The sequence below is a fragment of the Leopardus geoffroyi genome, chromosome D3, assembly GCF_018350155.1.
Source record: "Leopardus geoffroyi isolate Oge1 chromosome D3, O.geoffroyi_Oge1_pat1.0, whole genome shotgun sequence".
NCBI lineage: Eukaryota > Metazoa > Chordata > Mammalia > Carnivora > Felidae > Leopardus > Leopardus geoffroyi.
Window position 1 is genome coordinate 28,485,010 of NC_059339.1, and position 16,777 is coordinate 28,501,786.

The 16,777-nt window shown below is 40.4% G+C and overlaps 1 protein-coding gene across 1 annotated transcript in view; it reads right to left on the reverse strand.

Moving 5' to 3' along the window:
• Positions 1-794: 794 nt before the first annotated feature.
• The window catches only part of LOC123588453 (mitotic-spindle organizing protein 2B-like), a 23,622-nt gene continuing 7,639 nt past the window's right edge, over positions 795-16,777 (reverse strand). The window contains exons 4-5 of the mRNA XM_045459460.1: positions 1,669-1,673; positions 795-827 (exon numbers count right to left, since the gene is read on the reverse strand). Of these exons, the coding sequence (XP_045315416.1) occupies positions 810-827; positions 1,669-1,673 (23 nt within the window). The 3' untranslated portion in view covers positions 795-809. The remainder of the gene's footprint in view (positions 828-1,668; positions 1,674-16,777) is intronic.

Consider the following 16,777-nt stretch of genomic DNA (forward strand, 5'->3'; position numbering starts at 1 on the left):
TTAATTAACGTAACATGTCTACAACTAGATACCTTCCCTTACAGAAAACTCAATCGTCTCAAGAAGAGAAGATATCACCACATCTAAGGAGCTGCCTGACTAGATCTTATTATGCAAAAGCCGTGACACCATGGCCATAGCTGACATCCACCCTAAAATCTCTGATGGTAAAAACAAGGGACTAGTTACCACCGCACTACTTTTTAGCACTAGTGGTCAAACATAAGGGCAAATGCTTGGACTAACCTGGTTTCTTAAGAAAACCCTAAATTTGGGGTGCCTGGGTGGCGCAGTCGGTTAAGCGTCCGACTTCAGCCAGGTCACGATCTCGTGGTCCGTGAGTTCGAGCCCCGCGTCGGGCTCTGGGCTGATGGCTCAGAGCCTGGAGCCTGTTTCCGATTCTGTGTCTCCCTCTCTCTCTCTGCCCCTCCGCCGTTCGTGCTCTGTCTCTCTCTGTCCCAGAAATAAAATAAACGCTGAAAAAAACATTTAGAAAACCCTAAATTAAAGTTCCGACATCATTACCTTTGACATTCTGAGTTGATCTGCCCTAGGATCTGTGTCTTCATCTCAGTGCTGCTGAGGAACCAGAGAATGGATGTGGATGCTACACAGGCTGACGGGCAAACCCCTCAGCTACTCATTAACTATGGAATCATGGGTCGAGTAATCAACCTCCCTGAACCACAGTTGCCATAGTAATAAAAAGTAGGCTACAATAACACAGCTACTTTGCAAAGCTATGCAATGACTATATAACTTAAAAGATGTTATGCATAGGTTATAGTGTCTCGTCCAGGGTAGAACACTCAACAACTGCTTTTGTTCTCTGCATTCCCTTAGGAAACACATAATTTTCAGTTCATTCATTTCATTTCCTTTCATTTCATTTTCCGTTTCATTTCATTTCATTCCTTTATACTTTGAGAGTGAGTGCACACAGAAAGAGGGAAAGATATCCCTAGGAAGCTGTCAGCGCAAAACCTGACGTGGGGCTTGAACTCACAAACCTGAGTTGAAATCAAGAGTCACACCCTTAACCGACTGAGCCACCCAGGTGCCCCAGCAAATGTCATTTTTACAAATCCATAAAAATCCTACCTGGTTATAGAGTCTTCCTCAGCATTCTTATCTGCTCCTAGAGAAGAAAGCAAAATACATGTTAAATCAACAATCGAAAAATACAGGAAATTACAAGTGTATGGCTAATGATTTGTTCAAAAGTATTGCTTTGGGACCACACCTGGAAACCACACTACACTGAATGGTAATTATACCATTGGTAGGCTTAAAGCACTAAGAAATCTTACCTTCTCCTCTATATTGTCCAAAAGCAAAAATGGGTTTTATCAGAATTTGACACCTACAGGTGAACTGATGTTTCCAATGACCATCACTGACCGACTCTATGAAGCTGGAGGAAAATGGTATCGTTAGGTGAATGTTTATCCTAAGTTGACAATGTCAAACTGAAACTAGCATGATTTTTCTGGACTTCCACTACTAGAGGAGTTAAAAGAGAGTATCTTTATTTTGCTGTAACATGCACGGCAGAACTTCCCCAGCTCCTCAGCAGACACTGTTCAGTTTTAGGATGAAACACCCCCTCACAAAGTGTGCTCTATAGCTATTGTACTTTGCAGCATGGCCAAACCATAGCAAACCGACTCTCCCTGGCCTTATTTCAAATGGGAAGTTAAGGAAGAAGGATTTGGCACTCCAGTTTGATAAAGTTCTAACCTCTTGAGACTGTCTCCTTCCATTGCTAGAGAGTCTATCTAGACCCACCGCACATCACAGAGGAGGATGATCCCTGTGTGAGTGCTATGTAGTGGTTCATGATGTCATTTTTCTCAACCCTCCCCATTAGGTGACACACATCTAGAGAAATCATGCTTTTTTTCATGCAAGGCATATATCATCAGATCCTCTACTGATGAGCAACAAAACAAAACAAAGGCAAAGAATATCTTGAATGCCTACCTTCAATTACCAGGGAATTACTCTGGAAAGAGCAAGACTATGGAGGTAAGTGTTGGGGTGAATGTAGGGATAAAGGGGCACAGCACAGAGGACCTTGAAGGCAGTGAAACTCTTTCACACGATACCACAAAGGTGGATTCACATCATTACACATTTGTTAAAACTCATAGAATGCATAACACCAAGACTGAACACTAATGCAAATTAGAGACTGCCTGAAAATGATGAGTTAGTGTCCATATAAAATGCTCCACTGTTGTCAGGGTGCCTGGGTGGCTCCGTTGGTTCAGCGTCCAAGTCTGGATCTGAGCTCAGGTCATGATCTCACAGTTCGTGGGATCAAGTCCTGCATCAGGCTCTGTGCTGACAGCACAGGATTCTTTCTCCCCTCTCTCTCTGCCCCTTTGCTGCTCACACACGTGCATGCTCTCTCGCTCAAAACTAAACAAAGGAACTGACAAAAATATACTACTAAAAATGGACCACTGTCATGCAAGATGTTGACAACAGGGGAGGCTAGGCGTGTACGGGAGCATGGTATGGCATACGGAGACTCTCTGTACTTTCTATTATATTTTGCTGTGAACTTAAAACTGCTGTAAGGAATAAGGCTCGTTAAATGTAAAAAACAACAACAACAAAACACGGTATCCATTGAAGCTACTCTTGCCATATATTAACGCATGATACAGTCACCTTGAAAATTAAGATAGAGATCAAAGTAACACAATAGGGGGACTGTCTCCCATATGGAAGCATATGAAAATACATAAAGCAAAATACAAGAATACAAAAGTTATTTGTATACTTAGGAAAGAAAACAATTGGTTAATATGATCAAGTATCTTATAACTATAAACAGGGATTCAGCACTATAGGAATCTAACCTGGGTTTTCCATATAATTAAGAGATTTTATTCTAATTTTAAATCAAAAATCATTATGTTGATCATATCTAAGAATCATAATGAAAGCTTAATCACATCAAAAAAGATTATAATGACCTAATATGGCCCTAGTCTTTTTTGTACAAATACCTACTTCATACGGATGATGAAACTGAAACCAGTACCATGGTAACCGTCATATTACTTGCTATTAAAATAAAATTTTAAGACACCACCAAAAATTAAGTCAGGGCTATAATTCCTATACAGAACAGGTTTCGTCCAGCAGGCCAAAGATGGCTACCCTCAGAACATCCTCCTTGAATGACTGGCCCTTGGTTGTTCCCTGGGATCTTGGATTTAAGGAGGGTTCTCACCATTCCCTACCTGGTCAATAGTGGCTCACTGTGCCTAAGTGCTGGTACAATCAGTGTGCTTAAGGCCACACACTTGATTTCCTTCTGGAAACCTGGAATTTTGGGACATGCTAAGGAGAAGATGCCTATGTGATTAGCATTTGATGAAAACCTCGGGCACTGAGTATCCATAACCTTCGTACCAGCAGACATTTCACTTGTGGTGTCCTAATTTCATGCTGGAGGAATTAAGCACATCCTGCTAACTCCATAGAGAAAGGATTCCCGGAAGCCTGCGCTTGGTCTCCTCTGGACTTCACCCCATGCACCTTTTCTCTGTGCTGATTGGCCTTTCTAGCCTGTCCCCATACCAAACCACAGGCATGAGTACGACTATATGCTGAGTCCTGTGAGCTCTTCTAGTGAATAATCAAATCTGGGTGTCGTTGGGGTGCCTCTAACACAACTGCGTTATGTGAAACTTTTGTTATTTGGGTTGATGTCTTACACGTGGTTACAGTCAGAAGGTTATGTCACAGAATACCTTTCCTGGAATCTCTTTTTCTTGGTATTTGCCTGGAAAATTCCTACATTCCTATATATCCATTTGAAGAAAGTTTAAGAGGAATAGATGAAATCATGATGTCAGAAAGTGTGAAACAAGCAACAATCCTAGAAGTAACAGGGATCATTCTAGAAAAAACAGAACTATCAGACCCAGTATAAAAACATTCTACCTATTATAGTTTTTTTTGTTTCTTTTCCTTAATTTCTTAGAAAATTAAAAATATAGTTCACCTATTAAAGGCAGTTATTGCCAAAATAATAAAAAAGTCATAATTACTGTGTCCAAATTATCAGGGGAATTATCCACTCCAGCCTGAAAACAGCAGATTTGAGCATTAAAGATCAATAGGACCCATCTGGGGGAAGGCAAAGTGAGTTATCTTATATATAACTGGTTCAAAACTTGGTATTCCAATTGGCCATATATTCTTGTTAAGTCACAGCTTACCAATTTGTGAAAAAAATATTAAAGCAGTTCACTTTAAAACTGTACCTTACAAAAATTTCTACCTGACAATCCAGAAAATGCTTTCAATCTTGACAGGACATCATCACTGACACTATCACTATCACTATCACTGTGTGTACAGGTAGAAAGTCGTTTTGCCTAAGAAACTCATAAAGATGACACAAACTTGACATTAGGTAGCCCAATGCCTTAGAAGGAAATATACATATATGTTCAACATGCATATGGTGGAAATGTATTCTAATAGTAGTAGATTCCAAGACAATTTTCCTTAGAGCTTTCTTTAGGGATCCAATTCAGAAAGGCAGACTAAAAGGAGAGATATCAGAAGAAGGACAATCAAAAGAAAATAGAGACAGCACTAACAAAATACAGTCAGGTACTCAAACATAACAAAAAAGACACAAGCAAAAGTAATCCCGTATTGACTTTTTTACTGACATCACTAGAATTCCCAAACTACGGAGAACTAGTAGATTCAGCGCATCACCTGACATTTTCTCCTTGTTATGATACTAGTTTTCTGCAATAACATATCGACACGAGGTCAGTTTCTCCAGTCTGACCAGTCCAGTTTTTCCAGTCTGCTGCTCTGGAAACTATTTCTGATCAAAACTTAAAACTATTAAAAATACAGCTGTCTCGGGATTCCATTCCAGAGACAGGGCCTGACAGTGGCTTCCAGCTGTTGCTGCCAGATTTTTGTCCCAGTATTCATCCAGAAGAGTTCATCAAGGACTTGAGGAAAACCTCAAGTACTCCCACAAGAAGCAGGTAAGAACGACAACACTTTTCCTCACACTTGACTCCTAGGTTTTGACAATTATGGAAAAATGCTGGGCAAGTATGCACACCAGGCTAGACCATTTTCCCTTGACCCTGCCTGGGTAGGTGTTGCATTTACAAAAAGTTAGATAGGACCTTGGTTGATATGTTATTTTTCCACATTTGGACACCGAAAGCACCAACCATGTAAATAAAAGGCCTTAACTCACAAATTGTTCTTTTGAAAAGGTTACCACCAGAGAACTTTTAAAAGTTAAATCCAACTTTCTTTGTAGTAATTTGATCAAATACTCCTCCTTGAAATTTTTAAAAATTTTCTCCACTTCACTTCCTCTAATTCCTCACCTACTTTTTCCCTAGCACTCCTCAGTCTTCTTTACTAACTGCCATTCTCCCATCCATCCTCTCTAAAATGGTATCCCCAGGGTTTGTTCACTGGCCTTCTCATTCTCCATGTTCTCCATCATGGACAAGCTCAATCTTTATCCAAGCTATGACTCTGCCTAATAATTCTAAGCAGATTATTTCAAATCTGCACCTCCAATCTTGAAGGTCTATCTCCAGCTGGAAACTCCTATTATTCAATTATCCAAATACTGAGAATATCCCACATGCATATTCCATCAAAGTCAACATATACAGAAAACTACTGGTCTTCCTCATTCCTGCTGCTCTCCTCTGTTCATCTGATAAAGTCCTACTCATTCTTCATGTCCAATTTAAACGCTGGCGCACAACCTGGAAACCTCTGAATCTTCTGAGAGTTCTCTCTCACCCCCAAACTTTTTATATTCAGGAATCACAAACTCATATTAACTGTACTGTTTCTGTCTCTGCTTTATCTTTCCCCTGCTACTGCCCTGGTCAAACATGAGTTCTTAACTGATGATTTTCGCAGGGAAAAAAAAAAAGCCAGCAAATACTGTTATTTCTTAAATGAATAAAAAAATTTTCAGCAAAACAAATGAGAAAGACACAAGGCCCAGAAAAAAAAAATAATGGAATAATTTGAACACCCTGACATTTTCGATCTACACAGCTGAAAATTTCACAATGGACTAATACTAGGCTAAATGTACTGAGTGTTCTGGTTTCAGATTCTGGTTTGTCTGGTGGAGGGTAACCTGTGAGAAGGTGTAGGGAGAAGAAGAGGAGAAAACTCTGGAATAGCAAATTGGATGAGACTCCGAGACTTCACTTATGGACTCAGTGTCCTGCCCTGAGTCCAGCCCAGTCCTTGGGTATAGCAGGTTCTTAGTATTAAGCACAACTGAGATGCATCTTTCAGTAAGGATCTGCCTCTTCATGGCACTTGGGACTCTTCCCAGTAAGTCTTCTCTCATGCCTTTCAGAAAAGTTGTACCATTTTCTGCCCACTGGCATTAACGGGTCATGCACTGAATTTGTTCCTGCGCTCCATAGAGTCTACATCACTACTTATGACTGGACTTTCACCAACAGAATAGAAGGGCCTCAGGGGAAGGATCTGTTCTTTCTCTGGTCTTTCCCCAATAGAGATAACAGTATCTGACCAGGACTAGGCACTCAATTCATATGTTAAGAGAGAATCGATGGATGCATGAATGATTGATTACATTTAATGATGAATCCCTGGGAAATCGGACCTATAACTCTTTTGTTTTCTTCAAAGTTTACTTATTTTTGACACAGAGAGAGAGAGAGCATGAGTTGGGGAGGGGCAGAGAGAGGGAGACAGAGAATCTGAAACAGGCTCCAGGCTCTGAGCTGTCAGCACAGAGCCTGATGCGGGGCTCGAACTCACAGACCACGAGATCATGACCTGAGCCGAAGTCGGACGCGCAAATGACTGAGCCACCCAGGCACCCCCATAACTCTTGAATCTTTACTGCATAGGTGGGCTGAGGCAAAGCAGCGGGCTCCCATTTATTATGGGAAATTCAACTGGGCAGAGCATGGGCTTGCCAGTGTTCATCTAAGAGCTGGTGGTTGGATGCTCAACTGACTGAGCCACCCAGGCGCCCCTGACTTATAACTCTTATAGACAACCCCAATTGCCACAGAGTTGATCTGATTATCATTACCTTCCTGATGACATGCAGGAATCTGCCAGCATTCTTTCTGGGAAAAAAAAAAAAAGGAGTGAGGGCAGTGGGAGAGAAGGTGGTATTTAAGTTGGAAAACTGGGGATACACAGGCAAAAAGCGGTAGACAACTAAATGCAATTTGGATATACAGTTTGTACATATACTGGACCTACACACACATTCTTGCATGAACTTACGTATGTATGTATTTACTTACACCTGAAATGAGAAAACACAATCTCACACCAAAATAAACCTAATGGAAGAGGCTGACAAAACGGAAGGTGAAAAAACTAAGGTGGTTCTTTAAGAAATCAAGATAGCAGCTAAGCGGCTAAACCACCAAGAAGCCTAATGAAGACAAAAAGAAAGCGCCGAGAATCTTTGCAAAGATAATGAAGAAATGATCACAGAGAGGGAAAGGATGAGAAGAGGAATAATTAGCAGGCCTCTCTCTGCAAAGTAATGGAGAAACCTGGGTCAAAGGGATGGTTGTCTACACCACCTTGCATAAAATCACATCAATTGCTCCCTCTCTGCTTCCTTCATGTTTCCCTCCCACACCTTGTTCCCACGCCTCTGCTTCCAGGAGATAGATCACATGCTACACGTTCCTACCCAAAGAAAGAAAGAACCACGAAAGAACACACATCCATTTCTGGACGTGATGAATATGTTTAGTACCTTCGTTATAGTGATGGTATTACAGGGGAGTGCATAGGAGAAAATTCATCAAGGTGTATACAATCAATGTGTGCAATTTGTTGTAAAAAAGAGGGAGACAGACAACATAAAGGTAATGCAGCAAATGTTAACAGCTGATGAATCTCAGTTAACAACTGATGAATTGAGTTGATCAATATATCAAGATGCTTTGTGCTGTGCTTGAATTCATCCGCGCACCACCCCCACACGTTTCAAATTGTATCAAAATGAAGAGGCCTAGAAGCTGTGAAGAAAGCATTTGTGCATTCCTACTTAGCGAAGCACAATGTAACTCTGTCAACTGAGAGAAGAGGCAGAGCTGAAATAAAAACAAAGTTATTTATTTGGGGTCTCAGAATTGCAGTTTGGGAAAGAACACATTTGGGCAGCAACCAAAGTAGTGCCTCTACCCTCCCCACCCCCATCCAGGGAATAAAAGGAAAAGGTTTTTGAAGACAAAAGGGAATGCTTGGATATGTCGTTTACTAAGAATTCTGATGACCAAGACTGGTGTTGGTGGCAGGAAACTAAACTTGGTGACCGTAACTGGTGTCTAAGGCTATCACTAAGCAGGGTCTCTTACTATAGCAAGCTGCAGGTGTTTGGGCCGAGTCCCTGGAAGAGTTGCAGTTTGGCCCGGTTCCACCATTTGTGGTTCTCCTACCGGTGAGGATGTGCATAAGGCCCATCTCCTTACTGGCCTCTGGCTCCATTTGAAAACCTGTTGACATAAGTGACTATTTCATTTCACCTTTCACAATGTAATATATTGCAGAAGATAATATTAAGAAGCCAAAAGTGAAGCTTGGGCTCATGTCCATGTTGTGTTTCAAGCAGGCAACCCAAACCCTAAAGCCCTTAATGCAGTGGCTGGCACACAGTAGGTCCTCAATATATGGTTCTAAGATATGGGGGGGGGGTTGGCTACCAAGCAACCATTTCACAACTCAGGGCTCCCCGGAGACTCTCACTGGAGATTCTGGGGCGGTGGGTTGTGCTTGAGACTCCGTTGCCCAGCAAGAAGCAGGCATAGGTCTCAGGCCAGGCCAATAGGATGCTCCCTCCTTGGAATGGGAACCTCCAACAGCTGGAGCTCCTTCCACCTGAGTGGTGGCACCCTAACCACTCTGTCCTTGCCAGGCGACTATTCCCATGGGTCTCTCTTTCTGGAGCTACCTTGCTTTCAACCCAGTCCTCCAGGCCCCCCTTGGACTCTGGGAATGCCCATTATCCTTCCAGCTTATTTTCTTTTCCCTAAGCTAGTCAAAATCATCTTCTCTGGCTTATGGCACTGACAAATGGAGAAAAGGGGACTCTGAATCCCCTCAGCAAGAGGGTGTGCTCTGACCTGTGACAGGAGGGCTGAAAACCAGGAGGTTTTTGAGGGCAGGATGCAAGTCCTTTAAGTGGACTTCAAGGCCTTAACAGGCCTTGGAAGACTGCCAGTCCTTCTTGTTTATGCCACTCCAGCCCCACTGGCCTCCTAGCTATTTGTCATACCCAGTGGCACACTCCTACCTCAGGGCCTTTGCACTTGCTTTTCCCTTTGCTTGGAATGCTCTTCCTCCAGAAATCCCCCAATGTACTCTTCTCTTCTTTGCTCAAATGGCATCTCCTCATGGGGCCTCCCTCAAGCACCCTACTTCAAAAATACAACCCCCACCTGTCTCCTTGATCCCTGGGGATCATATTGAGATGGAGGAGTGGGGGTGGGGTTTACAACAACCAGTGTTCAGAGCTTGGCTGACAGCATTCTTCCCTGGAGGAGCAACCAAGGAGAGATGGTAGCCAGGGGCTCTGACCATCTGCGGAGCTGAGCTGGTGGCCCAGTCTGGTTGGGGATTTAGGTCCACAGCAAATAAGCCATACACATCTTGGAGCCTGTTCAATACTCATGCCTTGGCAGGGAATCAGGCTCAAAGCCCTGCCTAATATTCCCAGCTGCCAGAACAGGAAGCCTAACCAGATTACCGGGGAAGCTGCACAGACAATCCTACAGCCCCATATATATATAGTAGGAGTTGCACAGAGAGCCCAGCCAGTGGTTTTGCCAACCTACAGAGCTGAGTCACTTGTCTTCGGGTCAGGGAACTTGGTGGGGAGTGCTTCCCGATTCCAGTACCCATCCAGCCAGTCATACCAGTCTTGGAGAGCCTGTTCTACCACTACACCCAGGCAAGGAAGTTAATTCAAAGCCTGTGTACTGCAGAATATAGCCCAGTCCCACATCACTAGGACACCTAATCAGAGAACCTTGAGAAGCTGTGTAACCCCTCCTACATTGTGCTCCAGGCCAGGAGCCAGCTTAGCAAGGTGGAGAGGAGAAGGGTATGTGGTTGGAGAGGCTTGGAAATTTTTTAAATGGTTTATCCTAGTAATTTTAACAGCTTTTTAAAAATATTGGGGCGCCTGGGTGGCGCAGTCGGTTAAGCGTCCGACTTCAGCCAGGTCACGATCTCACGGTCCATGAGTTCGAGCCCCGCGTCAGGCTCTGGGCTGATGGCTCAGAGCCTGGAGCCTGTTTCCGATTCTGTGTCTCCCTCTCTCTCTGCCCCTCCCCCGTTCATGCTCAGTCTCTCTCTGTCCCAAAAAAATAAATAAACGTTGAAAAAAAAAATATTTATTTATTTATTTATTTATTTATTTATTTTTAAATGCTTATTTTGAGAGAGAGTGAGCAGGGGAGGGGCAGAGAGAGAGAGAGAGAGAGGGTGAGAGAGAATCCTGAGCAGGCTTCACATGGAGCCCAACACAGGCCTTGATCCCACAACGGTGAGATCATCACCTGAGCAGAAATCAAGGGTTGGAAACTTAAACAACTGAGCCACCCAGGCTACCCTGCTGGTGTTATTTTTAAATTATGGCTTAGAATCATCATATTTCCTCTTTGGGTGAACTATCATCTTTTATTTTTTAAAAAAGCATAGGCTTTGTCATTTATCTTTTTAAGTTTATTTATTTTGAGAGAGAGAGATAGAGAGCAGGCAGGGGAGGGGCAGAGAGGGAGGGAGACACAGAATCCCAAGCAGGTTCCAGGCCATGAGTGCACTGGAGCTCACAAACTGTGAGATCATGACCTGAGTCGAAACCAAGAGTTGTAAGGTTAACTGACCGACCCACCTAGGTGCTCCTGGGTGAACTATCACCTTATGTGTTTTTCTGGTTTACCTTTGGGGCTGTTGGGTTTTCTTCTTCATTTATGGGAACCATTCATATATTAAAGAAGTGATCACTTTTACCTGTAGTTTGAGTCATGAGCTCTTCCCTCCACCTACTTACCCCTGCCAACTTGCTGGTGACCTCGGTGTATGTTTTTAGGTGAATTAATGTTTTGGTTTCATGAGTTCTACATTTTGCGTCATAATACAAAGACTTTTCCCTTTCCTTGATTATAATTATCTACTTAAAAAATGTAAATAACCATCTGGAATTTGTTTTAGTATAAGAGGTTAAGAATCAATGACATTGAGTGCTTGCTGTCAACCAAAAATTGTGCTATCTTTCTACGATAAGGAATGGCAGCTGAAACATGGCTGCCCAATTTAACGACTGCATTTTCTAGTTCCTTCGACCTACATGTATAGACATGTAGTCTGTAATCAACTACAGAATATAAGTGGAGGTGATGTATGTCACCTACAGGTCAAGACCTGTAAGAGGCTCTCTGTTCCATCTGCCATCTAGACACACAACAGAGGAGTCTATTTAAATTGTGACACCGTATGTTGGCAGGAATCTGGGTCCCTGAACCACCATGATCAGGATAGCTACTCACTGATGAGGAACATCCACTGTGACTGGTACATGAGTGACAAATATACTTCCACTGGGATAAGCCACTAAAGTGTTGGAACCTATTAAAGTGGCTAGTATGGCTTTACCAATAAGGCACCCAACGAAGAGATGGCTGATCCTGACCGCTCATGTCTGAGCGCACTTCGTTGTATTCAGTGAGTACTCTGCCAACTTACACAGCATTTGTAAAGGCTCTGGAAGGGAGGTAGTTTAACTTTCAGAGTTAACCACATGTTAAAGTGAGAATTCTATTTATTGCTCCGGGGTCATCCACATCACTAGACCACACGTGGCAGAATCTGAAAGCAAAAAGCAGAGGTGTATCAAACCAATCCAGGCTTATTTTAATCGAACTGTTAGTGTTAATACTTCATTTAAAATAAGACACCCAAATTTAAATTAGGTGGCATACCAAGACAACAGTGGAAAACCAGTTTTTGGCTGCTGGAGATAGAGTTAACAATCACACAGGCAAATTAATAATGACCTATACTCAGCAAAATAGGCTTCATTTGTAAATGTGAATGGATAACCAAAGATTACATCTGAGGAATACATGCAGAAGGAACAAGATGAGCTGATAAAATATGTACAGTAAACGAACGACAAATATTTGGTGATGAAGCTGAGGTTGAATTTAAAAATATTCAAGCATAACAGTATGTACTTTTTCCTCTCAGCTGTCCACCATCAGCCAGATGTTACAAATGTCTGACTCTTTGAAAAACTACTTTGAAAATCAATCTAGCGCCCTACAACGGTGTTGAACTAGTTTGTGAGTGAGTCCACCATTTGTTCTTGTTGCAATTTGTTCAAAATTCGTTGTGAGTCTTTAATTAAATGTTCAATGAAGGGAACACCAAAGAAACTTAAAGTTTTGAAGCCTTTAGCAAACTGGAATTATCGGAAACGAAGTGTGTGAATAGGAAGCCATTGAATTTATCACTACAAAAGGAAGGAAGGAAAGGAACAAATCAAACAAGGAGAGCTCAGACAGTGTACCTGATTTAATTTTGCAATTTTATAATTGTGCTTTGTAATTTCTTAAGTTGGGAAAAGAATTTTTTGATGATCTTCAATTTTGGAGAAAAATTTACATTCTGTAATGAATGGAATTAAATGGAAAAGACTTATTATTTTGCAACGTCTCCAACTGGTTTGCCAAACATTCAAGATAATCAGAAATAGAGACATCTTATTTGATGAATGTTTTGTAATAAAACATTTGTCAAAGAATGACAATCTCAATGAAATAAAAAAGGACAGTAACGATGAACATATATTGACTGAAATATTCCAATATTTCCATACACAAAGGCATAATCAATAACGTTCGCAAAGCAGAATTTTTCTGAACTTAACCAGGAATCTCACCATATGTAGAAAGACTATTTTTTCAATACAATATGGGCTACAGAGAAAAGTCTCTTGAAGGTGTCAACAAATTTATTAGTGATGAAATGCAAACTTGAAGAACATTACATTATTATGTACCGACTAAAAATAACAAGAACGTATTTGTAATTAGAGTCCCAGAAGGAGAAGGGACAGACAATGCGACAGAGAAACATTTGAAGAAATAAAGGCTAAAGTATTTCCAAATATGATGGAAAACATCAAGTTACAGGTCTTAAAAGCTCAAGATACCCAAGAAGGCTGAATAGGAAAAACACTACACACAACCACATCATAGTAAAATTGCTGAAAAACAACAATAAAGGAAAAATCTTAAAAACAGCTAGTGAAAAAAGACATATTCCATATGAAAATGTAACAATGGAAGCTGAATTCTAATCAAGAAGACAATACAATGACATTTTTAAAGTGCTGAAGAAACCCTGAAATTCTATATCCAGTTAAAGAATTCTTAAAAAAAAAAAAAAACTAAAGAGAAAGCAAAGGCATTGTTTGTTCCATGACCAAAGAAGAAATCACAAGAGAAATGGAAACTTATCTTGGAAAGAAAGGTTGAAAAACACCTCTCCTATAAAAATTTGTGCATACAGTTAAAATGGTAGTTACAAAGAAATTTATAGTATTAAATGTTTTCTTAAAAAAGATTTCAAATCAGTGATTTAACTTATTACCTTTAAGAGCTGTAAAATTAAGAGAAAATTAAACTTAAAGTAGAAAACAAGGAGGAACATGGGGCTCCTGGCTGGCTCAGTTGGTAGAGCATGCAACTTTTGATCTTGGGGTCAAGAATTCAAGTGCAGCATAGGACAAGGAGCTTACTTTTAAAAATAAATAAATAAATAAGGAAACCAGAGGAGAACAAAAAGAAGAAGCCAGTGAAGTAGCAAACAGAAAGATAATAGAGGAAATGAATAAAGCCAAAAGATGGTCCTTGGAAAAATTTAATAAAATTGAGAATCCCTCTATCAAGAAACAGAAGGTGGGGGGCACCCTGGGTGGCTTAGTTGGTGGCGCATCCTGATTTTGGCTCAGGTCATGATCCTGGGGTCGTGGGATGGAGCCTTACTTTGGGTTCCATGTTGAATGCAGAGTGTGGGGCCTGCTTGGGATTCTCTCTCTCTTTCCCTCTGCCCCTCTCCCCTGCTCGCTCGCTCTCTCTCTCAAAATAAAAATAATTAAAAAAAAAAGAAATAGAAGGGATATAATACAAATTAGCAGTATCAAGAGTTACACAGGGGACATCACTAGAGACATTAAAATGATAAGAAAATAATCACTTGGCCACTTAATAGAAATTGGTCATTAAAACATACCAAAACTGATCCAAGAAGAAAACATCTGAATGCCCTTATATTTGTTAAAGAAAGTAAATTTTATTTTATTTACTTATTAAAAATTTTTTTAATGTTTTATTTATTTTTGAGAGAGAGAAAGAGAGAGAGACAGAGTGTGAGTGGGGGGTGGGCAGGGAGAGAGGGAGACACAGAATCTGAAGCAGGCTTCAGGCTCCTAGCTGTCAACAGAGTCCCACATGGGGCTCGAACTCACAAACCATGAGATCATGACCTGAGCCGAAGTCAGACCCTTAACCGACTGAGCCACCCAGCCACCCCCAAAAAAGTAAATTTTAAATAAGAAACTTTTCTAGGAAAACTCTGTGCCCAGATGATTTCACTGGTGAATTCTACCAAATATTTAAGTAAGAAATTGTATCAACCGTATGTCATATATTTCAGAAAATAGAAGAGGAATATTTTCCAGCTCATTTCCTGAAGGCAGCATAACCCTCATATCAAAACCTGAGGAAGACATTACAAGAAAAGGGATTGTAGGCCAATATCCCTCATGATCATAGGAACAAATATCATTGACAACATATGAACACCACAAAGACAGCAACATAGGAAAATAATAATATGCCATGACCAAATGTAAGTCAACTTAGGAATGCAAAATGGTGTAATATTAAAAAGTCATTCAACATAAATTGCCACCTTCACAGATTAAAATTAAAAAATGACATGCGCCATAGGGGCGCCTGGGTGGCGCAGTCGGTTTAAGCGTCCGACTTCAGCCAGGTCAAAGATCTCGCGGTCCGTGAGTTTCGAGCCCCGCGTCGGCTCTGGGCTGATGGCTCAGAGCCTGGAGCCTGTTTCCGATTCTGTGTCTCCCTCTCTGCCCCTCCCCCGTTCATGCTCTGTCTCTCTCTGTCCCAAAAATAAATAAAACGTTGAAAAAAAAAATGACATGATAATCTTCACAGATGGACAAAAATTATTTGACAAAATTCAATACCCGTTCATGGTAAAACTTCTCAGCAAACTAGGACTAGAAAGGACCTTCCTCAAACTGATAGAAATAACTATGAAATATCTCCGGGTAATCATCATATTTAATTGATGAAACGTTGAACCATTTCCTGTAGAGTTGGGAACAAGGCAGTGAGATGTGGCCTTTAGAATGTTTTCCCACCTTTTACTGGATGTTTTAAGCAGTAAGCCAAGTAAGAGAGAGAAAGATTATATTGGAAGAAATAAAATGGCCTTTCTGTGACCTTTACATAATTGCAGATAAAAACTACTACAGAAACTACAAAGATCCACACAAACTAACTAAATGAACCTAACGAGGTTACACAGATAAGGTAGGTATACCAAAATCCATTGTATTTTTATGTAGTAGTAAAAGCAAAATGGAAAAGGAATTTATTTACAATGCCAATACCAAGATAAAAAATAAATGTGAAGTAAATCTACCTAAATCTGTAAGATATTCCTGAGAGAAATTAAGGAAGACCTAAATAAATGGTATCAGAGATAAACCATGTTCACAGATTAGAATATTCCAAATGGCTAAGATAACCTATTTTACCCCAAATTGATCTGTAGATTCCACCATAACCCAATCATGAACCCAGAAGGCTTTCTGGTAAATTGACAAGATGATTCTAAAATGAGTATCTAAATGGGAAGAACCTAGAAGAGCCAAAGCAATTTGGAAAAGGAAAATGCTGGATAAATTATACAACCTGACTTCAAGAATTAATATAAAGCTTCAGTAATCAAGGCGCTGTGGCATTGGCTTTAGAACAGAGAAACAGATCAATGCACAGAAACAGAGCCACACACACATTGTCAACTGATTCTTTGACAGAGGTCCCAAATTAATCCTGTGCTGAAAATGTAGTCTTTTTACTAATGATGCTGGACAACTGGATGGATAATTATTATGGGAACATAATGAATTTTATCCACGCTTCTCAACAAATATAGATCTATGGATCATAGACCCAAATGTAAAATTAAACTATTAGCCTTGAGAAGAAAACATGGATGGATTTTTTTGTGATCTTAGAATAGGCAAAGACTTCTTAGGGAGGACACAGAAAACACTAGCCAAAAAAAAGATAAATTTGATTTCAAAACTTCAAAAACTTCAGTTTGTCAAAATACATACCCATTAAGAAAAGGCATACAAAGCCCCCACACTGGGAGGATTAATAATAAGTTGTACTTTTACATAATAATGATATAGGAAGTATAATGAAATTTAATATTCCACTTATATTATAATATATAAAATACTTGAATTCCAGGTATAAACTTGTAACGATGAAACAAAAGGAAAAAATAACTGGAGAGTTATAGCTTATGCTTGATTGTATAGACTATAATAAGGATGATAACACTTCCTAATTTAGTAAAGGTATTTATTTATTTATTTATTTTTAAACGTTTATTCATTTTT